Source organism: Cetorhinus maximus, chromosome 15, assembly GCF_964194155.1.
Source record: "Cetorhinus maximus chromosome 15, sCetMax3.hap1.1, whole genome shotgun sequence".
Classification (NCBI taxonomy): domain Eukaryota; kingdom Metazoa; phylum Chordata; class Chondrichthyes; order Lamniformes; family Cetorhinidae; genus Cetorhinus; species Cetorhinus maximus.
Window position 1 is genome coordinate 72,452,792 of NC_135893.1, and position 19,452 is coordinate 72,472,243.

The 19,452-nt window shown below is 43.4% G+C and overlaps 1 protein-coding gene across 1 annotated transcript in view; it reads left to right on the plus strand.

Annotated features, from left to right (window-relative positions):
* LOC144691120 (solute carrier family 38 member 10-like) overlaps positions 1 to 19,452 on the plus strand; it is a 47,312-nt gene that overhangs the window by 17,420 nt on the left and 10,440 nt on the right. The window contains exons 2-9 of the mRNA XM_078559191.1: positions 255 to 372; positions 1,925 to 1,970; positions 3,610 to 3,703; positions 7,286 to 7,426; positions 9,800 to 9,924; positions 12,430 to 12,532; positions 13,491 to 13,673; positions 18,356 to 18,467. Of these exons, the coding sequence (XP_078415317.1) occupies positions 255 to 372; positions 1,925 to 1,970; positions 3,610 to 3,703; positions 7,286 to 7,426; positions 9,800 to 9,924; positions 12,430 to 12,532; positions 13,491 to 13,673; positions 18,356 to 18,467 (922 nt within the window). The remainder of the gene's footprint in view (positions 1 to 254; positions 373 to 1,924; positions 1,971 to 3,609; positions 3,704 to 7,285; positions 7,427 to 9,799; positions 9,925 to 12,429; positions 12,533 to 13,490; positions 13,674 to 18,355; positions 18,468 to 19,452) is intronic.

A 19,452-nucleotide genomic window follows, 5' to 3' on the forward strand; every position in this document is an offset into this window, starting at 1 on the left:
TTGCAGGAGACAGAGAGCTCCGCAAATCAGCAACCAATGAGTGAGTCACATGTGAAAACGACACAGGCAATATGCAGGTATAGCCAACGTGCTGGGGTTGAGAACGGTGCTATATAAATGCAGTTCTTTCCTTCTTCAGCATTCATTTTTAGTTTCAAATTTCATGAAATCCAGAATGAGAGCATGAGTTCTCCACACTGCTGTGTATTATAATAAAGGTTTAATGCTCTGCTGCTCCTTCTATTTCTTTATAGTGTGGTATAATCCTGGGCTCCCTCCTGCTGATCTGCTGTTCCTGGTTGGCTTACAGCTCTAGCCTGATGCTGCTTGAAGCGGCAATAGCAGCTAAACGCAAAACATACTTTGGTCTCGGTAAGTTCTGAAAAGTGGAGGAAGTGAGTTGCCTTGAGCAGAGATTATGATAAATAGCCAAAGGATGTCAGTGCTGTAGTTTGTGTGCAACCAACCATTTTAAATGAGTTCCATCATCATGCACTAACTTCCTGCTGAAAGCACCACTTTGTGCTGTAACAGCAGTATCTTTCATTGATTTAAACATAGACTTCAGACAACACAGTTTGAATGTTTAACATTAGTTGCTTTAATGCCACAGAGGCTCCAGCTGCCAGAGGATTTACTATGCATAGCATTTAGTTGGGACTAACTTGCCTTCCTGACCCCATTTTTTTGACTGCTAGTGTAAGTGGTTTGCTCTCATTAGGTACTGTTCCTCTCTCTTTCAGAATTGTGATAGAATGATGTGGCACAGATGGAGGCCATTAAGCCCTTCTTTGAAAGGGCTATCCAATTAGCCCCACTGCCCTGACCTTTCCCCAGGGCCACGCATTGTTTTTCTTTTCTAAAATGCACCCAACTTGCTTTTAGAAAGTTAGTTGAAACTACTTTCACCACCCTTTTATTCAGTGTGTCCCAGATCACAACAACTGACAGTGTCAACAAATTTCTCCTCTTCAGCCCCACTCTGGCTCTCTTGCCAATTATTTTGAGTAGGCTGTGCCACCAGTGGAAACAGAATAAACAGGAGAAATGATCAAAACCTTCTTCATAATTTTAAGCACCACTAAAGTCAAATCATTCAGGAGTGAAAGTTGGAAACTTTTCTACACGAAAGGGTTGGTAGAATTCTGGGCCCCCTCTTCTGCAAATGGCAGCTGTTGCTAGGGCAATTGTTCATTTTAAATTTGAGATTGATAGATTGTTAACCAAAGGTAGTAAGAGCTATGGGGCAAAGGTGGAGTTAGGTCACAGGTCAGCCATGATCTCAGTGAATGGTGGATAGGCTTGAGGGGCTAGCTGTCCTACTCCTCTTCCTATGTTCATCCTTGTAGTATAAGGGTGCTCAGCATAGCAAAGGTTAACGTGGGACTGGAGAACAGTACCGCCCATAGTGTCACGTAGTCACATGACAGTAAACGGGCAATACAGTCTCGACGAGAAGTCAGAGATGTGCATGTAGTTATGGGCTACCAATCAACACTACTGTTCAACATTACAAGCCTCTGAACCTCTTTGTGAGACCAACTGAATAAACCCTTACAACAATCCTCTGCAGTAAGGAGAACAATAGATTGTTCTATTCTCTTCTGCAAGGCCTTGTAAACCAAAGCCCAAAAGGCTGGAAAGGTCACTCCCCACAAGGATAGTGAAAATGCTGCTGTATTTTAATATTAGTGATTGTTACGCACTCAACAAGCATTGACTTTGTCCTATTACTTGAACTACTTGCAACTTATTCATTTTTTAAACCATTAACCCTATTTGATTTTCAAAACGTGGCACACACACTTGGAAATCTGCCAGACTTCATCAATTCTCATTCCTCCTTTATCTCTCCTCCCCTGAAGATCTTGTGATAGCTGGTATATTGAAATATTACTGCCCAAATTTACAATTTCTATTTCAGCTCAAATGTCGAATGGAACGTTTGGAAAGTTAGTGGTTGAAATAAGGTAAGTGGCCAGCAGTAAGTCTGATGCTGGAAGCTTTAATGTTCTAAAGGTGTGAGGTTCCATTTAGCCCTGTACTATTTGCAGTTGGGACGTAAGGTGACTGAGCTGCTGTCAGGCTCTCTCCAATACTTTGAAAGCAACCACTAAGTAATGCATATAGGTTGGCCCAAGATCATTCTCCCTTTAACTTCCACTGTCTCTCCCTCAGTTATTCTCAGGTGTCCTCTGTTGATTACCTATTGTCTAAGAATAAAGCAACTCAACCACCCATTGAAGCCAATGAAATTAAAAATCCACAGGGATGTACAACAGACTGCCGACTCACTATCATCTGATTAACACTATTGTACAGAGTCAAGATGTAATGTAGGCCCATATACTTGTATTAAAGATCATCTATCAGTTCCCAAACTAAATCGATAATGTTTTTCATTTCAACCTGTATGGAGAAACTGGCTGAAGTCAATCCCAACAACATCAACTGGCTGTAATTTCTGAAGTGGTTCTTCTGAATTCCTATCCTACCAGTGGCAGAAATCAGTGGAAGATCTGGCACAATAGTTGTATCTCATGGTCTTTATTTTCAAACTTGTATTAGCTTCTATGAAAATCATGTTCAGAACTGGGTTGGTCCTTTGAACCTGACTCTGATCTCTTGTGCAACCCTCCCAGTTCCAACACTGGCATCTGTGCTAGCTGGGCCCTAGTTGTGAATTCCCTCTCTAAATTTGTCAGCTCCTCCACTTCCCTTTTTACCTTTAAGACTTGCCATAAAACCCACTTCTTTGATCAAACACTTAGTCGTTTCCCCCAGTTTTGATTACACCTCTGCAAAACATTTTGGGCCGTTTTTCTACAAATGCAATTTGTTGTTGATACTGTAAACCTGACTATCTGTGAAAAGCTCATGGGAGCATTTCAATTATATCAAAATGCTTTGGTGTTTTAACAAAAGTAGAACGAGCTTGTCAAAATGTTCAGAGAAATGGAGAGGAGGAGAAGAAGGCAAAGAGTTTGCATTGATATAGTGCCTTTTATGAGCTCAGGACATTCCAAAGGGCTTTACAGCCAATGAAGTACTTTTGAAGTATAATCACTGTTATAATGTAGGAACCATGGCAACTATTCTGAGCACTGCAAGATGTCAGAAACAGCAATATGATATATGCTCAAATGTTCTGATTTAGTGACGTATTGAAGGATAGATATCAGCCAAGACACTGGGAGAACTTCCCTGCTCTTCTTCAAAATAGTACCATGGGATGTGTGATGTCCACCTGAGGGGTCATATATGGTCTTGGTTTAATGTCTCATCCAAAATCTGGCACCTCTAATATTGCAGCACTCCCTCAGTACCACACTAGAGTGTTGGCCTATATTATGTGCTTTAGTCTCTGGAACTTGAAGCCTCAGCCAAGTGCTATCACTGAGTCAGGGCTGAGGAAGAGGGCCCACAAGATAAATGTCCATCAACATTAATCAGCCAATGCCACACTGCAATTCTGTAAATAAGAGATTGAGAAAAGTTTTCACATTCTCATTTAAATATTTTCTATTTGATCACTGGCACAGAACTAGAATTCTGGCTTTAGTTATAATTGAATTTAATAACAAGATGTTGCTGGTTTCCTGCTTACAGTATGATTGGGTTGATGCTGGGAACCTGCACTGCTTTCTTTGCTGTGCTTCAAGATCTGGGAGCCAACCTTTTCTTGGCATTAACTGGATCCCCGGTGAGTTCAATATATTATTCAGTAAAACAGCAAAATGCATAGTTTGCTTAGGTTTGTTTTTCTCTTTTTCCCCCTGTTTGTTTCTCTGCAATTTTCTCCCCAACCCTCCCTCTTGAACAAATTTGCTTTCTTCACCACAGTCCATTGTTCAGGTACCAGTAACTCTCTGGTACCCCTGTCACTTATTCGTGTGTGACTTTTGACAGTAAGTGCTGCCCGGGGAATCTACACACACACACACACACACACACATATACACACATACACGCACACACACACACACATATATACACACATACAAATACACACACACACACACACACATACACACACACACACATATACACACATACACACACATATATACACACATACACACACACACATACAAATACACACACACACACACACACATACACATCTTAGGACAGAAATGGAGTAGTGGAGATTCTGGCTGTTATTTTTTGCTTCCTTAACCCAAGGACATTGAGGCCAGTTGTAGCTTCCCAGCTGCCACTCTTGAGATGAACAAACAGAAATCAAACCCTAGTGCCCCTGATTTGTCTGGCTCAGTTACACCATGGCTTTACCAAATAAAGCTCGACTGGAAGGAGTTGAATGTTTGCACACTCTAGTTGAGTCAATGCTATTGACTCAAACTTGGGGCTGCCTGCAATTCTGCAGTTCCTACTCTGGTAGTGGAGTATGTCAGAGCCAGACACCCTGTAACAGCCAAGTTTTCATTCCAAATCCTCAGGATTGTTTCCAAACCTGTTGCACAGTTGCTGCATTCTCTTAATTAGAATGGAAAGGAAGACTTGAATTTATATAGCACCTTTCACAACCTCAGGTTATCCCAAAGTGCTTTACACCCAGTAAAGCACTTTTGAAGTCTAGCTACAGTTGTAACATAGGAAACACAGCAGCTAACAGCAAGCTCCCAAAAACAGCAATGAGTCAAATGAGTTGGGGGAGATGGTGGCATAGTGGTAATGTTGCTGGACTAGTAATCCAGAGACCCAGGCTAATCCTCTGGGGGCAGGGGTTCAAATCCCACCATGTTAGCTGGTGGAATTTAAATTCAATTAATAAAATCTGAAATTGAAAGATAGTCTCTGGAATGGTGACTATGAAGCAATCACCAATTGTCATAAAAACCCACCTGGTTCACTAATCCCCTTTAGGGAATTAAATCTGCTTCCTTGGTCTGGCCTACATGTGACTCCAGACACACAGCAATGTTATTGACTCTTAATTACCCTCTGAAATGGCCTAGCAAGCCATTCAGTTCAAGGGCAACTAGGGATGGGCAACAAATGCTAGCCTTGTCAGTGACACCCACATCTCATGAAAGAATAAAGAAAAAATGATGAGATAATCTGTTTCAGTGGTGTTAGTTGAGTGAGAAATTTTGGCCAGGATTCCCCTGCACTTCTACAAATAATGCCATGGGGTATTTTAAATCCAGCTAATGTCTCATTGGAAAGACAGCACCTTTGACAGTGTAGCATTCCCTCAGTACAGCACTGGAGTGCCAGCCTAGGTTTTTTTGTACTCAATAATTGATGCAATAATTGCGGCAGTCTACCTACACCTGTAGAGGCAGCTCGGATGCACCTGCCTGAAGGGCTTGGTGTAAAATGGAGGAACACATTTTCTAATGCAGGGAGTCAGAGCCTCTTAATGGTCAAGAACTGAATTTTGAAAAGCACTCCCTCCCTTTTGAGGAATAATGTTTGGGCACCATGAAATAATCAATCTCCTCCAAGAACCTTTCCTCCCCTGGCTTTTGGGGTCTTTTCAACTCCCTGTATGGAACCCCCAGCTGCCTGTAGTTAGCAGGCATGGCTTCCAATAAGCCTAACCAGGGCGAGTTAGCCATGGCTCCTTGGATCACTTGGGACCCCCGAAACCGGCTGTGGATGCAAGGTGGGCAAGGGGAGGTTGGATTTCAGACAAAGCTCAGTCAGGAATCAGTAATCTTCCACAAGTGCCTTTGTAAACATTCCTTCATAAGCACGTTGTGCTCCTCCACCCCTCTCAACCCCTTCATGTTTAAATCCCTTCCTACTCATTCCCATTACCTGATTTAATTATAGTCTTTTATTGTACAAAGATGATTCAGACCCTGTGCATACTGACTACTACCAGTCTGTGGTCTGTAATTGCAGCAGCATATGTTAGTAAGGATGAGTGAACAGCACCACAAGCACTTGCCCTATCCAAAGAGCTTAATGAACCCGAGCAATAGTCAAGCCCAGAAAAGTACTGATGCCCCCTGCAGCTTGACGGTATCCTGGGCCTGTCTCAGTCAATAGCAAATTTACACCAAGGCACTTAGAAAATAAACAAACAAAAATTCAGCTCAGTGTTTGCTTGGCGTAATCCCTAACCCCTAAGAGGGAAGGGATGGCAGTGGGTAATGATAGAATCCCATATTAGATCTGTGTGGTTTTAGGCAGATGAAATTGCATTACATGGAATATATAGAAGTAGGTCATTGGGATCAATTGGTCTGTGCAACCTGAGTCTCCTCCCATTCTAATGATTTCATCTAATCAACATGTCCTTCTGTTCCTTTCTGAAAATTAAAATTTTGAGCCAATGACCTTCCATCGGATCTAAGACATCGGCCTGATACCAGCTCCGTTTCTCCCTCCACAGATGCCTTTTGAGCTGCTGAATGTTTTCCAACATTTTTCTGGTTTCATTTCAGATTTCCAGCATCTGCAGTAGTTTGCATTTTTTTTGCAAAGTATTTGGAGCCTGGGAAAAGATATGATTGGATTATGTCTGTCATGTCTCACTTTTCCAAACCCATGACCGTTACCATCCAGAAGGACAAGGGCAGCAGATAGATGGGAACACCACCACCTGAAAGATCCCCTCCAAGCCACACACCATTCTGACTTGGAAATATATCGCCGTTCCTTCACTGTCGCTGGGTCAAAATCCTGGAACTCCCTCCCTAACAGCACTGTGGGCGTACCTACACCACAGGGACTGCAGTGGTTCAAGGCGATAACTCACCACAACCTTCTCAAGGGCAATTAGGGCTGGGAAATAAATGCTGGCCTAGCCAGTGAAGCCCACATCCCATGAACGAATATTTTTTTAAAAACTTGTAATCACTGTCCAGTGACATTTGTTGGAAGTGTACATGTGTGTGGATACCCTGTGAGGTTAGACACAGCAGTGATGCCTCCCTGGCTAAACAGCCTGCAGTACCTGCTGCCAAAGCTCACCAAGGCCTTTTGGCTGAGGCATTGGTTACTCACTGGCAGCCAAGGCATGAGTCATTATTCAGGAAATGAGGGGACGAAACCTGGGGACAGAAAAGAAAGGGGAGCAGGTGCTGATGTGAAGAAAGCCAAAAGTGCGCCACTGGAGTCACCTCACAGCACTTTGGCTCACATTGCCAGTTCAATACCAGACTTGTGAAGGATCAGCTGCCTGAGTTCTGAACCTGGAGAGCAGCATAGGTGCAACATGAGACTAACCGATTGAAAACAAGCTGGAAAAGTGACCTCCTGTAGTCATTGTTTGTGTTGTTTCACATGTCCTTGTGCATTTTCCTGGCAGACTACTCCCTGGCAACGTGCTCTATTGCTGTTTACCATTACCTCTATAGTGATTCTCCCTCTCAGCCTGGAGAAGACAGTGTCGGGTTCAGCCTGGCAGTCATTGATCTCTCTCATCTTCTACATGTTATTAATGATTGTGGTGAGTACTAGGAGCACAATAAGAACCAGATTGGAATACTGGAATTATTAATCAGCTGGCTGTATGGATTGCCTCAGTATATATATCATTGCCCATTATATAAAGGTTATGCTTTCTAAAATACAATGTTTACAGTGGACTTTACTGTATCCAGCTGAATGGGTATCCAGCTGGGGCACAGTTCCATAGAAACTGACCACTCTGCACTACCTCACTCAAGTACCCATGGGTAAGTTTATTTGGTAAGTAGTCTCCATGGTGGGGTGCATCTGCGGTGGGGAGTCTCCACAGTGGGAAGGCTTCACTGTGGGGAGACTCTGTGGTGGGGAGCCACCACTGTGGGGAGCCTCCACAGTGGGAAGGCTCAGTGGTGGGGAGCCTCTGTGGTGGGGAGCCTACATGGAGAATGTTGGCAGTATACTCCTGTTTGTGGAACATCAAACCTGGGCATATTCCATCTTCACTTAACATTCACATACGAATGCACTTTTCAGCAGGGGTCACGGGGCAATAATCAGAAGCAGGGGCCATATGGCCTTTATTTCCCCTCTGTAGCTCTTGGATGTCTGACCACTGCTCCAACTGAAATCAATCCAGGACAGGAGCCAGGATAGCCTCGTTGTGGTGGCTCAGTTTCAGATGGGGTAACTTAGCTATCAGGGAACTGACATCTTAGTTTCTTCCACCTTAGAGCAGCTCACAGAGGGTGGAACAGTCAACACAAATGAGACAATTGCAAGCAAGTTTTCAGTAGGAAGGAGTCCGGAGCATGTAGCAAAACTCAATAATCCTGTTCGATGTCAGAAATAAAGCTGTCGCCTCAGTACAGAAGCGGCAGAGTAAAAACTATTTCACCCGGTGTTTGGGGTCTGTAAGGGGAATGTTGCCTTTGCATTACATGACCTCATGTTATACTCACTGGTTAAAATTGATGCAAGTTCACTGAATCCAACCAGCCACATTCCAGTATGAAAGAAGAAAAAAAAATTATATTTCTGTGAAGCAACCTTTTTAAGAAAACAAAGTGTTATCATCCATTAATCGATACTATTCTGATGACAATCATATCTTTGAAAAATCCAAAAGGTGATTTAACTTAGAGATTAGAATTTTCTTTAGTCTTCACCATGGATATTAAATGCCAACACTTTGAGAAAAGCTCTGTGACTCAGATCAAACCAATCAATCGTAATCATTCAATGTCTGTCCTGAGCTCAATGTCAGAGTCTCTATAACAATACCAGGATCTCTCCTTTAATAAAAAGGACATTCCCCCGGAAGTTTTGCACTTTATGGGTGGAATATAATGCCCTCTACCGCCTCCCCCCACCCCACCAAGGCAGGTTTAGAGGCAGGGGGGTGCCATGTGATCATGTGGCGGGTACATCTTGCCTCCCTTCTCTCAAGTCCAGGGCAGACTTTCTGCCCGGAGGTCAATTGGCCTTAAGTGGCCACTTAAAGGTCTCATTCCTGCCACCGCTAGTGTTCAACCAGCAGCCTAAGGGGGACTTACCATCCGGGGAGGCCGCCCAGCAAGCCCTGTCAGGATTATCAATGGTCTGTCAGGGAGGGTTCCTCATTCAGACACTCTGTGCTCGATTGAGGGACCCAACATCAGGAAAGGAGGGGGGCCCAAAGGAAGCCGCACCCCTGCCCTTGCTTCCGACCCCTCACCAGTGACCCTCTCACTGCAACCCCCATCCGACCCACATTCGCTTCTCTCCAGGGATCCATCGCCAATGCATGGTGAAGGGCACACTGTAGTACCAGCTGTGACCATCACACCTCGTGGAACTGCCAGCCTCTGAGTTGGTTAGCAGCTCTCGCTAGGATTTGCGCACTATTGCAGGCGTAGTCAGACGGGAGCCCCAGCGCTACCCATGTAAGTTCCTGATTGGAATGTAATGGTGTCGGACTTCCAGAGAGAAGCGACATGGGGCTCCCACCGGTCCTCCAACCAGTGGGCAAGACCCCATCGCCCACATTAAATCCTCAGTCATTATTTCTTGTCTTTGGTTACACTGGCCGTGCATGAGACTCCCTTCTTTAGGAAACAAAGGGAGAAAATTGAGGGAGGAGAAAACTAAATGTTAGAAAGTGCGCTCTGAATTGTGTGATGCCTAAAAGTGGTTGACTGAGCACTGCATGGTCCTTGATGGAAGCCAGCACATTGTAGCAATTACTCCAAGGTCAAAACTTTTGTATTGTTTTTGTTATTCTTTGACAGAATGTGCTGGAGGTTCCGAAAATAAAAAAAAAAAACGCTTGTTATTATCACACCAAGGCGAGTGTTTATGCAGACATAATGTGCTGTGATTTAGTTCATGTTGGTAGAGATGAGGAGTTCACACAGGGTTTTCTCTTGTTTTTCAGCTGCTGATGTACTGTCTGAAATCAATGCTGTCTGGTGACCTGAAAATGGAGAAGGTCCTTTTATGGCAGTGGTCTGGAATTGCCACGTCCCTGCCGATATTTGCCACCTCATTCTGTTGTCACCCGTAAGTGATGCGGAGATACGGGGCTAGCAAACTGCTTGCTTTAGTCACTGGAATTATACCTACAAATGGGAGATAGATTAGCTCAAGAAAATGTTGCTCTTTTATAATAGTAGGGTTAATTTTTCAATACACATTTTAATGTTCATTTGAATGGAGGAATATCATGGGCCTGTGGAGTAGGGGGCTCAAATTGCCGTCATGGCCTCTTGGTGTACCATGCCCTGATCCAGGAACATTAAAGACAAAGGTCCATCCAGAACATTGCTGCCCATATCCTGTCTCGCACAAGGTCCTGTTCATCCACTACCCCATGCTCGCTGATCCACATTGGATCCCTGTCTGGCAAGATTCTCAACCTTGTTTCAAATCCCTCCTTGGTCTTGCCCTCCCTATCTCTCTAACCTCCTACAACCCCTCCTCCCCCAAGATAACTCCATTCCTCCTCTTGAGTGGCCTCTAGTTTTAGTCACTCCACCATTGGTTGCTGTGCCTTCAGCTGTTAAGGCCCTGAGCTCTGGAATTCCCTCCCAAATCCAATAGCCATATCTGCCTCCTGCTTCTCCTTTTAACATGCTCCTTAAAACCTAGTTGTAATAAACAATGTACCAGGTAGGTTTCTTACTTGAAACAGATAACTTCATTACATAACTTGTTTAGAAGCTACATGCTTGAACCAGGTCCACGACTAGAAAGCTCCGCCCCTAAGATTACCTGCGCTTAGGGCTGATTTGTCAGTGCAATCACATGACCCCTAAAAGCAGTAGGAAAGGTTTTATCTACAATCAGTACATCAACTCTTTGGCCAACTACTTGGTCACCTGTCCTAACATCTCCTTATGTGTCTCTATATCAAATCTTGTTCAATAATACCTTGGGACATTTTATTACATGAACCATAGAAAAGTTACAGCACAGAAGGAGGCCATTCGGCCCATCGTGTCAAAGCCAGCCCTAGGACACCCAGGTGCCCTTTCTAATCCCCCCTTCCTGCACCCAGCCCATAGCCCTGCAGCTTACAGCACTTTAAGTGCAGATCCAGGTACTTTTTAAAAGAGTTTAGAGTTTCTGCCTCTACCACCAACTTGGGCAGCAAATTCCAGACACCCACTACCCTCTGCGTAAAAAAGTTCTTCCTCATGTGCCCCCTACACCTTCTGCCACTTATCTTGAATCTATATCCCCTGGTTCTAGAATTCTCCACCAAGGGAAACAATTTTATCCTGTCCACTCTACCTATTCCCCTCATAATTTTGTACACCTCAATCAAGTCACCTCTCAGCCTTCTTTGTTCTAAGGAAAGTAACCCCAACCTATCCAATCTCTCCTCGTAGCTACACTTTTCTAACCCTGGCAACCTTCTTGTAAACCTCCTCTGCCCTCTCTCCAGAGCTATTACGTCCTTCTTGTAATGTGGTGACCAGAACTGCACAAAATACTCCAGTTGTGGCCTCACCAGTGTTTTATACAATTCCAACATTATATCCTTACTTTTATATTCTATACCTCTGCCAATAAAGGAGAGCATTCCATATGCCTTCTTTACAAGAAAGGCACTATATAAATGCAAGTGGCTGTTGCTCATTTAAGTGTAATACAGTTGCCTTATAATTAAATGCTATTTGCAACATGAAAACCATCGCCAAGTCATCTGCTGCCCCAATGCAGCTCACCACCTCCTTCTTAAGGGCAATCAGGGATGAGTAATAAATGCTGGTCGAGCCAGCGACACCCGCACCCCATGAATGAATAAAAGAATTAAAGAAGTGGGCAGGTATCCATAGAAACCAAGATGGGTACAGGCTGGATTTTGCCACTCAGTGCTTAGTTCTCAGATCTCAGCAGCAGGGGGACCAATTGTCCCATATTTTAAGGGATTTGCCCCTTATTTTGACCATTTGTCCCGAGTCCATTTATTGAAGCCTTTTGTCCCGTACTTCGAGGACGCCTGTGAGAGACCGATCCTGGGAGCCTCCAGGCGAGTCTGAGTGATCCGAGCGGGACTGCAAGTGAGTGATTTGGTCAACAGAAAGCTAATAATATCATGAGTCAGCAAGATAGGCTGTAAGTTTGAGTTGATTTTAAACCCACCAACCCCATTATTATGGTCTCAACACCTCCCAGCCCCCCACCCCACCACCGCCAACCCATGGTCAAAGTGTGCTTATTTTATTTCATAAGAGTTGACCACCCTGCTTAGCGGTAGCAGTGTGAGCGGCATTGCAATTGGATTCCTTCATGTTTTCTCACTGATCCCTCCAAACCACACCACCCTCACACCGACAGTAGTTTTCAGCAGTTGTACAGCCAGAAGGGAAGGGACAAGCAAGCAACCAGCCCCAGGTTCAATAAGACTTCTGGCATCTTTGAGGCCAGCTTTAATCACTCATCTTCCAGTTGACAGGAAAAAATTAATGTGTGGGAAATGCTTGATGCTGGAGTCAGTCATTGACCTTCAAATCTCCGCTGAGTTTGCTTTATGGTTTCTCTTTAATGTTCTGTGTCAAGACTAGTGCTTCCCATATACTTCAACCTCAGAGGGCAATCAGTGGAGCGAATGAATGTAGTCTGCAAGCAAGCGACCATAATCACCTTCACCTTTTATACAGTAGTAAGTAGTAAAGTTACTTAGGCTGTATTTCTACTATAGCTTTACTGTTGGTGTAGTCACCGAGTGCGTGCGGGGTGTGAATCCAGGGTATAAGTTCTACCTGACTCCTGAATGAAGCAGGGCAGAACTTCCTCCTCCAAGAACCACCATTCCACTTTGTAATGGACCAGGTCAAATCCTGACTCTGAAATTAAGCTGCATTTACACTTTTAAAAGCAGGTACCAAATGGGAGGATTATTTCAAATTGCATTAGACAAAATGACTCAGCTTTAAGCTAGCGAAAGGCAAATTTGAAACCGATACCTGTAAGTTTCTGACCTGGGGGGTGAGGGGGTTGGGGGTGGCTGGTGGAGGGGGAACGGTCATTTTGCCTCATCAATGGACAATATTGGAGCAGCTGCCGCTTATACTCCTCACTTTTATTTCAAATGAAGTGAATGGGGAGTGATGTATAACTGGCATTTGATTCAATATTTTTAACCTTTGCCCAAAGTCAAAGTTGCTCCCTCACCCATCTTATATGGGCAATGCTGAAAATCTTCCCTAAGGTTAATAAAAATTAAAATAAAGTGTTCACACGGTGCTAAGAGGTAAGTTTAACAGGTTAAGGGGGCGCAAGATGAACAAATCACTTCGGGAAGCAACAATGAAGGGCTGGCGATATACGTTCCAGCCAGGATGGTGTGTGATTTGAAGGGGAACTTGTAAGTGTTGATGTTCCCTTCTAGATAGCAGAGGTCACAGGCTAGGGAGATGCTGTTTCACATCACCATGAGACGGTAACTAGCCACAAAGCCAATCATATTGACATTTTCCATGTGTTTGGATTTGAAATGTTTGGATTATGATACCATGAATTTTCCTTAAACAATTATTCTTCAGAAAACGTTCAGAAAACAAAACGTATCAAGACCTGCACTTCATGTTGTTATTTTCCTTTTTTAAAAAACTTTTCAGGTTGGATTAAGTGGCTACCTGCCTCTCACTGAAGCTGTACCAGGAGATATCCTTGCTGCTTTGCCCCCAAGTTTTGAAACACATGGTATATGTGCTATATTTTTAATCTCCCTCACATCGAGCTTCCCACTGATTATTTTGCCCTGTCGCCAAGCCATTAGCACGCTCCTTATCGAACAACAGGTTGGTTTATTGATCAATCACAATGGTTATAATTAACAACTCAACATCTAACTATAGGGTAAGAGAAAGCTGAAGGGTACTCTAAAAGAGTTCTTGGGTTTTGAAAGGCTGGTGGAGAGCTTGTGGGGAGACCAAAACCAAGGGACATAAATATAAGATAGTCACACATGAATTCAATAAGGAATTCAGGAGAAACTTCTTTATTCAGAGAGAGGTTAGAATGTGGAATGAAATATTAGGTTAGAATGTGGAACTTGCTACCATAGTTGGAGTGGTTGAGGTGAATGGCATAACTGCATTTAAGGGGAAGCTAGATGTGTATGTGAGGGGAAAAAGGAATAGAAGATAGTATGAGATGAAATAAAGGTGGGAAGAAGCTTGCGAGGAGCATAAATACCATCGTAGATCAATTGAGCTGATTGGCTTGTTGCTATGCTGCAAATTCTGCATAAGTATACTTGCTGCTTTTGGTGCAGGGTTATTAATGGATGATAAGAACACTAACGACAGTAAAGGATTGGCCAACCGTTATACAACCCATCCAATTATTCTTTCTACTGGCTTCACTTTCCTATTAATGATTTCAACTCCTGTTTGCAGCATCAAAGTTATTCAGTAGCAGACTGGGGCTGTAGCTATACTGTACTTGGAGCCATTGTGAAAAGTAGAGGTCTGGGGCTTTTGGATAATTACAAAACTGATCACACCACCGCCCACCACCCCCCGCCCCTGCCCACCCCCACCCTACCTCTCCCCATGCCCCCACCATCACCCACTACCCTTCAAAGTAAAAAAGGCATGTTTCCACAGATTGGGCGGAATTTTAGGGCCCCTCCCACCGTCGGGATTTTCTGGTCCCGCCGAAGTCAATGGACTTTTGAATGGCTCCCTGCATTTTATGGCCCCACCCCCACCACGACGGGATCGTAAAATTCCGCCCATTGTGTAAGTTTGAAGAGTTTACCACATTGTGCCCAGGATCCTTAGTCACATGAGACCAGCATTCATCTGCATCATCACCTTATCTGCAGTGACTAGCAGTCAGTCTGACATAAAACTGCCGAGGGAATTATCAACAAGTGCAAACAGAGAACAAAGTGTTGGTTGGCATGTGCTCTCCAACCTCACTGTGAATTTCCCTTCGATCCTATCCTACCAAAGTAACTTGAGGCCTGATTGGCCCTATTCTAGTCACAAGTCAATTACGTTCAATTACACTGCTGGACCAGACTGATCCATGGAATATTTTACGTTCAGGCTAAAGTGTTTGCTTGAAAATATCGACATAATTTCATCTTTACAGAGCAGCCACAATTTTGAGTGCATTTTACTGCAATTTGCTTATTGTGCCCTAATGGAAACTCCAGACCATAGTGTCATGCCAGAGTCAGACCCAAGTCTGAGTTACCAGCATACAAGGCAGTAGTGGCATATACCATAGTTGTGAGTGGAGTGTCTGATGAGCTACACCATGGCATGATGCTATAATGCACTGGAAACTCAACATATCTCCTCTCAATTCCAGAAGATAGTAAATACTACATTATGAGACTATTGTTCTCAGGCTAAAACTAATGCCTTTACTTATACTACAGTCATGACACAGTATCAGTAAAACAATAAGGGCAAAATCAATCGACTTGAAATTAAAACATTTCTAGAATGCGTAAGTTACAATTTTAACCCAATCTACCCATGAGAACAGGAGAGGTTCAGGCTAAAAGCCTGATTTACACCCATTCAATTTCCAACTCCACTGAAGTATGATCGGCCGGGGTGCATCCTGGTCAGTTCAACCTGAACTCCTACGTTCTTCTCTGGTGAGTTAGGTTAAAATCAGGGATGAAGACTTTAAGGAAAAAGTCTTCTTCAATGTGACTTGTAGCGTATTGAAGGGGAAACTAGATAAGTATTTGAGGGTGAAAATAAATGAAGAATATGTTGATCAAATAAGATGAAGTAGGTTGGGAGGAAGTTGATGTAGAGCGGGGCCGAATGACCTGCTTCTGTGCTGCAAACTTGAACCAAAATGTGCAAGCCAAAAACTCTCCTTTGACTCAATTAAAACTGAACTAGTGAGAACTGAACAAAAGTCTATGGTCTTTATGATTTAAAAAAATGAAGGCAGATTTTAACCTATGCCTCCCCAAATCAGGACTGTATGACAGTATTCCAATTACCCCACAATCCACAAGGATGCTTCCCAACCACCTGATCCAAACTTTTCAGCTAATTTCGTCATGATGGCTCAATTGGTAAAAGCATGTTTTAAATATGGAACCTAGCCAGCCAGATCTGGATGCTCCTAGATTCAGGGCAGCATGTTACAATTGGCCTCAGTGTCCCTGGTCAAGAGAAGGTGAGGGAAGCAATGGATCCTGCTCCTTGTCGTTATTCTGAATCGTAATCAAGTGTGTGTATATGTGTATGTGGACTGTTGAATGAGGAGAGGATTATGTTTGGCTCTGATGTCCCCACAGCCAAAGTTAGATAAGTTGGAAGTATGCTTACTCAGGTTTATAAATCGAGAATGGCCATTTGAACAAGCTCCTGGAGGACATCAGTATCCGTGGAACATAGGTCCTCATTAAAGTAATCTTCAAGAGGTAAGAGTAAAAGGAAAGGAGTAGGGATGTTCAGTTGAAGGTCCAGCTAGTTAATGTTCCTCAACCACTTCCTCAACCACATATGTATTGAGGTTGTGGATTGGGATTACAGTCTGAATTAATTTTAAATCCAGGCAGAGGAATAAAGAAAACATTAGGCCCATCAATAACTGAGAAGATAAATAATTGTTGGTTTCCCTCCTCTCTGCCTCTCTCCTCCTCTAAAACACACCTTAAAACCTACCTCTTTAACCAAGCTTTTGGTCTCCTGTCTGCCTGTCTCCTCTACAGCTCGGTGTCAAACTTGCTCTGATATTCCCTCCTTTGAAGTGCCTTAGCATGCTTTATTAAAGTTGCCATGTAAATGCAACTTATTGTTATTACCACATTAGAAACAAGAGTTCTGATAAGTTATACCCAAGAGGTTATGTGCCTTTTAACATTGCAGATAGGATTGGTTTGCTGCACATATTTCCAGCATTATCTGCTTTTTCTTTCTGTTGAACATAGGTTAATATTTTGTGTAGAAAAACTTACTTGAATGAGTACTGGCTGAATTGTCTCACAACAAACTAGGCCCACTGACATTTTATTGACTGGTGCTTCACAGCCTGTGTCATTTGTATGTGATATGAGAATTGGACAAGATGGGCCACTTCAAACCAACCTTGGCATGAGATAGAATGGGCCAAGGATGAAAATAAAGGAAAGCCTTTTTTAAAGTTAAAGTTCAAAGTTTTTTAAAATTATTCTTTCATGGGATGTGGGTGCCACTAGCAAGGCCAGCAAATTTGCTGCCCATCCCTAATTGCCCTTGAACTGAGTGACTTGCTCGGCCATTTCAGAGGGCAGTTAAGAGTCAACCACAATGCTGTGGGTCTGGATTCACATGTAGGCCAGACCAGATAAGGACGGCAGATTTCCTTCCCTAAAAGGCATCAGTGAACCAGTTGGGCTTTTACAACAATCGATGATAGTTGTCATGGTCACCACAACTGAGACTAGCTTCTTATTCCAGGTTTATCAATTCCACCATCTGGGATTTGAACCCATTTCTTAAAGTTAAGTACTCAAGATAGTACAGGTGACAATTGAAAACTTTAGGTGCATAAATTCAACATGTAACTTCAAACTAATATATAATAGAGCTCAAAAATAGAGGCTGGGATTCTCTGATCCTGCCCGCAGTGCGAAAGGTCATGGGTGGGATGAAAAATTTGGAGAGGCAGTCAAAAGTCCATTGATTTTGACAGGAATTTCCGGTCTGGCGGGCAGGGCCGGAAAATCCTGGCCAAAGTGAAATATAGTCTCTGGACTAGTAATCCAGATGCTTAGGCTAATGCTGTTGGGGACATGGGTTCAGAATCCCAGATGGTGGAATTAATAAATCTGGAATAAGAAGCTAATCTCAGTTGTGGTGACCATGACAACTATCATCGATTGTTGTAAAAGCCCAACTGGTTCACTGATGCCTTTTAGGGAAGGAAATCTGCCGTCCTTACCTGGTCTGGCCTACATGTGAATCCAGACCCACAGCAACGTGGTGACTCTTAACTGCCCTCTGAAATGGCCGAGCAAGTCATTCAGTTCAAGGGCAATTAGGGATGGGCAACAAATTTGCTGGCCTTGCTAGTGGCACCCACATCCCATGAAAGAATAATTTAAAAAAACTTTGGAACATACAAGGCCTCTAATAAACTCACGCATTTGGGCGGAATCTCCCGGTCCTTCCAGCGTGGGAATCACTCCAACTTCCGTGTCTACCACCGAACTTCGACTTCAGATCGGAAGATTCACCCCATATTGTCCTGTTGACAGGGAAGAGATGACTGATTAAAGTAAACCATTAGCTTAAGCTGTTTAAATTATACGATTAAAGATCCTTACATTCAGACTAACATATAAAACAGACGGGATATTCTATTGTGTATGCTGAGGAAAATTTATTCCACAGCTCAAGTTGTGCTTGTTGTGTCTTTCTTATTCTCTGAATGTGTTTGAAAACAGTGAACACTTTGGCAACAAAAGCAGAAAGATGTTCAGCAATCACAGATAAATTCTTTCCGTATATTACAGAAAGAAGATGGGACATTCTCAGTAAGTGGAGATATGCCCTTTCATCAGCATGTAACAGCCACAGTTTTATTAGTTTACTGCACCATGATCATGGGTATCCTGGTACCAAATGGTAAGTATAACTAGTGTGTGAGCTGGACCCAAAGTGATTTAATTCAATGGGGGACCAGGCTCAGGGTGGGGTTGTGGGGGTAAATGAATGCTGAGTAGCTAACTCCTGTTCCTATGTTTTGAGGGGCTTGGCATGCTGGTTCTGATAAAATACTGTCACAGGCAGGCGTTAGTGTCATGTTGTTTGTTGTTGCTGTAGCAAGAACATGTAGGTAGTTCTGTAAACTATGATAATCTCAATCTAGCACTGTATATTATTACTGCCTAACTTTTCTTTTTATATAAACACGGTCTCTAGTTTTTAGCCTAAACCATGTTCTGGTGGTGTGTGCTTTTTAAAAATTTATTCATGAGATGTGAGCATCGTTGGCTAGGCCAGCATTTATTGCTCGTCCTTAATTGCCCTTGGGAAGGTGGTGGTGAGCTGCCTTCTTGAACCGCTGTAGTCCCTGTGGTGTAGGTACACCCACAGTGCTGATAGGGAGGGAGTTCCAGGATTTTGACCCAGTGGCAGTGAAGAAATGGCGATACATTTCCAAGTCAGAATGGTGAGTGGCTTGGAGGGGAACTTCCACGTGGTGGTGTTCCCATGTGCCTGCTGCCCTTGTCCTTCTAGAGAGTAGTGGTCATGGGCTTGGAAGGTGCTGTCTAAAGAACCTTGGTGATTTCCTGCAGTGCATCTTGTAGATGATACACACTGCTGCTACTGTGTGTTGGTGGTAGAGGGAGTGAATGTTTATGGATGGGGTGCCCATCAAGCGGGTTGCTTTGTCCTGGATGGTGTCAAGCTTCTTGAGTGTTGTTGGAGCTGCACTCATGCATTACTAATGCACAGTCAGCTAAGTCACTTTGCAAAGTGAGAGTGATCACAAGACAGCTTGTGTCATATCTAGTAAACAAAGTTCAGTAACAAGGGTTTCTGTTCGACTCTAACACTACAATACCAAATATTATATGTAAGGTTTTACTTTGGTCCGTAATGTGTG